General features: G+C 34.5%; 1 protein-coding gene across 1 annotated transcript in view; it reads right to left on the bottom strand.

Moving 5' to 3' along the window:
• Positions 1 to 3,100, bottom strand: part of LOC106516896 (guanine nucleotide exchange factor VAV3) — a 63,043-nt gene that overhangs the window by 55,681 nt on the left and 4,262 nt on the right. The window contains exon 2 of the mRNA XM_014007485.1: positions 2,536 to 2,652. Within this exon, the coding sequence (XP_013862939.1) occupies positions 2,536 to 2,652 (117 nt within the window). The remainder of the gene's footprint in view (positions 1 to 2,535; positions 2,653 to 3,100) is intronic.

Below are 3,100 nucleotides of genomic sequence, written 5' to 3'. Positions count from 1 at the left end.
ATATATAACAGCCTGCTTCTGATTCAAATAGCACAAAAAATATATAAGATCAATAAGTAGAGGTGTATACATTTACTTTTTTGAGAATTTGTAAATTTACAGTTTTTTTCTAATAGTAACTTTTACTTTTATTTTCTTACATTCATAACGTAAAAAGGATACTTTTACTGTTTTACTTTAAAACTGAACACCTCATTTCGCTACAAATTTAAATATGACCAGAACTCATCATGAAACAAGTTGTTTAGGCGTTCTAAAAAAATGAAATGTTGAATTTACTCATCTCGGTTTAGTGGAACCAGTTGGCATAACTTGGTTGAGTAAATTCAAGACTTCATGTTTAGTGTGTGTGTAAAAGTACTTTTACTTGTATTTTCCTGGTTGTGAGCAGTTTTTTTTTTACTTTTACTTAAGTACTTTAACCAGTGAAATTCATTTTTCCCCAAGTCCTTTTCTGTTAAGGTATTTTTACTTTTACTTAGTTTTTTTTTTCAAGCACTTTATACACATCTTTCAATGAAAGACTGTCTTTTCAATGGTTCATGCTGAGCTAAACAAAGAAACTGCTAATACTACTTCGATTTATTGACTAAATAAACACAGCACGATGGCTAAGTGGTTCGGACCACTTAAAATATATCAATGAACATTTTGTTTACAAAAAGCATTGAAGGTTTTTTTTAACATGGCACAAATAGTTGCTTACTTTACATTTTTTGCCAGCAGGCTGCTGTTTGTAGTCATAAAGTTAGCCTGCAGTGAAATATGTAGGAACTCAGCAGAAGAGGGAGCTCTCATTAGATATTCAGCAGACTAATGCTGAGTCTACGAGCAAAGTTGGCACAACTCAACCCCAAGTGGATTAGACTGGCTGAGATTTAAGATGTTCCCCTATAAATGTTAGTTCAAAACAAGGAAGAGACTGATCATTTCCTTTTCAGCTCTACAAGCCTTCTTGGGGACAATCCAACCCAATCACCCAGTCCAACCTGCACACACCATGCTTTCATGATGAAGTGCAATCTTTTCCCTCCAGAATTGTGTTTGTTTGGTGGATAACCCTTGAACATGACTGAGATTATGCAGCCTGGCTTGGATGTACGGTACATATTTGCAGGCAGCACCTCCTCTGTGGGATTATCGGCAGCAGCCAGATTAACTGGAAGCTTCTTTAGAACACAACAAACTCAAGTGATAGAAAAGAGTCTGCCGTAGAAAGGCACACATGGTTCACTGCGAGTTATCAAACACTTCTCTCTGACTGTTTTCTGCACTAAATGAAAATGATTTGACATAATTTTTGCCATAATTAACAACAAATGTTAAATAATTATAGTATCTCTCAGTGGATTGTCTCCAATTGCTTATGATCTGAGAGAAAGTTGTAGATGTGCTAACTATGTAAACTCTGGAAACAAGGCTGCTCCAAGTGAAAGTGAGTGAAGTGTAACTCCTGTGCTGTGAGCTGCAGATTAGCATGGCAGAAAGCACTCCAAACCCACTGACCAGGCCACGCTTTGTACGTACACACATTGAAATCAGTTTCAACGATAGCTTTCGGAAAGAAAACCATGAGAATTAAAGGGCAGACAATGAAAGCTACTGAATGGTTTTAAAACAATCACACCTCTGGTTGGCTTTATACAAAAATAAATCTGAAACACTATAAAAAAGACATGTAAATTCATCTCTATATTTTATAGTTTCTTCACGGCAAATATAATCTATAACTGCCGAATTACTGCTGGTAAATACTGCTCACATTATGAAGATGTGCTTCTGCTTCCTCAAATTTAACTTTTAGAGGAAAACAATGTCTTATTCTGGTCTGAGTTGTTCTTTCTTTACAGATTTAGTTATGACAGTTGGACTGTGTCCCCTAACACAGGGCTTTTCAACTTCATTAATCAGGGGGTCACAGTTACTCAAAGCCAACAGCTCAAGGGCCGGACATCTTTAATGATAGGTTGGGGGACATTGCCCATTAATGGTAGGTTAAACACTTCCGAGTGTAACAAGACAAGTATTATTATCTTTACCTTTTATTCATTTGTTTTTTTGTAGTAGTTTTAAGTTTACAATTGGTTTAAAATTTATATTTCTTTTAAGTTAACTGAAAATATTTAGGATTTAGAGGGGTTCATTGGCGAGCCAGACTAAAGTCTCCTGCAGATGTCGCCCGCAGACCACCGGTTAATTATTTCTGCCCTAAAATATGACTGAAGTAAAGGTTTTTATTGTATTCTGTCCTTTTTTGTTTTTATTTGTCTATGATAAGATTTTTTAGGAGAAACAATCACAACACAAAGCCAGAAAGCAATACCACCAACAATGTGTACCTTCAGAATACCTTTAAAATGTGGTGAGAACTACAGGTAAAATTTAAAACACATAAAAAAGGCAGATTTTTATAAATCACTGTGGCATGATAAAGAAATGCGAGGTGAAATGAATAGTTTGAACTAAACTGAGCTTGTCGTACAAGAAATAAACAAAGCAGTGGCAGAAAAGTAGAATGAAGAATGTTTGACGTACCTTTCCAAAGTCTCGAACATCAAAGAGGTCAAAAGCCTCAAATAAATCACTTTTCTTCATCCCAAAAACGTCACAGCAACAATTCAGAAAAGTTCTAATGTTCTTCAAGCACAAGAACTGCAGAGAGAAGAAAAAAAAAAAGATTGTGTGATGATGATGATGACAGTGATTTCATAGAGCTGCACTTAGACCACATTACATTCACTGTTTTATATTTATGTTAGACGAAAATTTAAAATAATTCCGTTTACAAATTACATTTACTCAAGTCTTAAGTTGTAAAACGTTGTAAAATAAGGCTCTTGATAAATATGAAGTGATATTTTTAGCGCTACTTTCGATTTGATTCTTGCTTTAACATTTAACATTACAAAAAGGAAACAGTGTACTCTGTAATAAACATGAAAGCTTCAGTTATTATTAGTTTGGACTTCTGCAAACCAACATTAACGTGTGTAGTTGGATTTTGTGAAAATAAATTACAATGAAATATTGTAGTTGTAAATAACATTATTAGTGATGTTTGTCCTCATGCATCTCAATAAACCAGGTGTTTGTATATGCT

This window comes from Austrofundulus limnaeus, unplaced genomic scaffold (genome assembly GCF_001266775.1).
Source record: "Austrofundulus limnaeus strain Quisiro unplaced genomic scaffold, Austrofundulus_limnaeus-1.0 Scaffold42, whole genome shotgun sequence".
NCBI classification, from domain to species: Eukaryota; Metazoa; Chordata; class Actinopteri; order Cyprinodontiformes; family Rivulidae; genus Austrofundulus; species Austrofundulus limnaeus.
The sequence above is the reverse complement of the archived record's forward strand: the minus strand, read 5'-3'. Positions and strand labels throughout refer to the sequence as shown.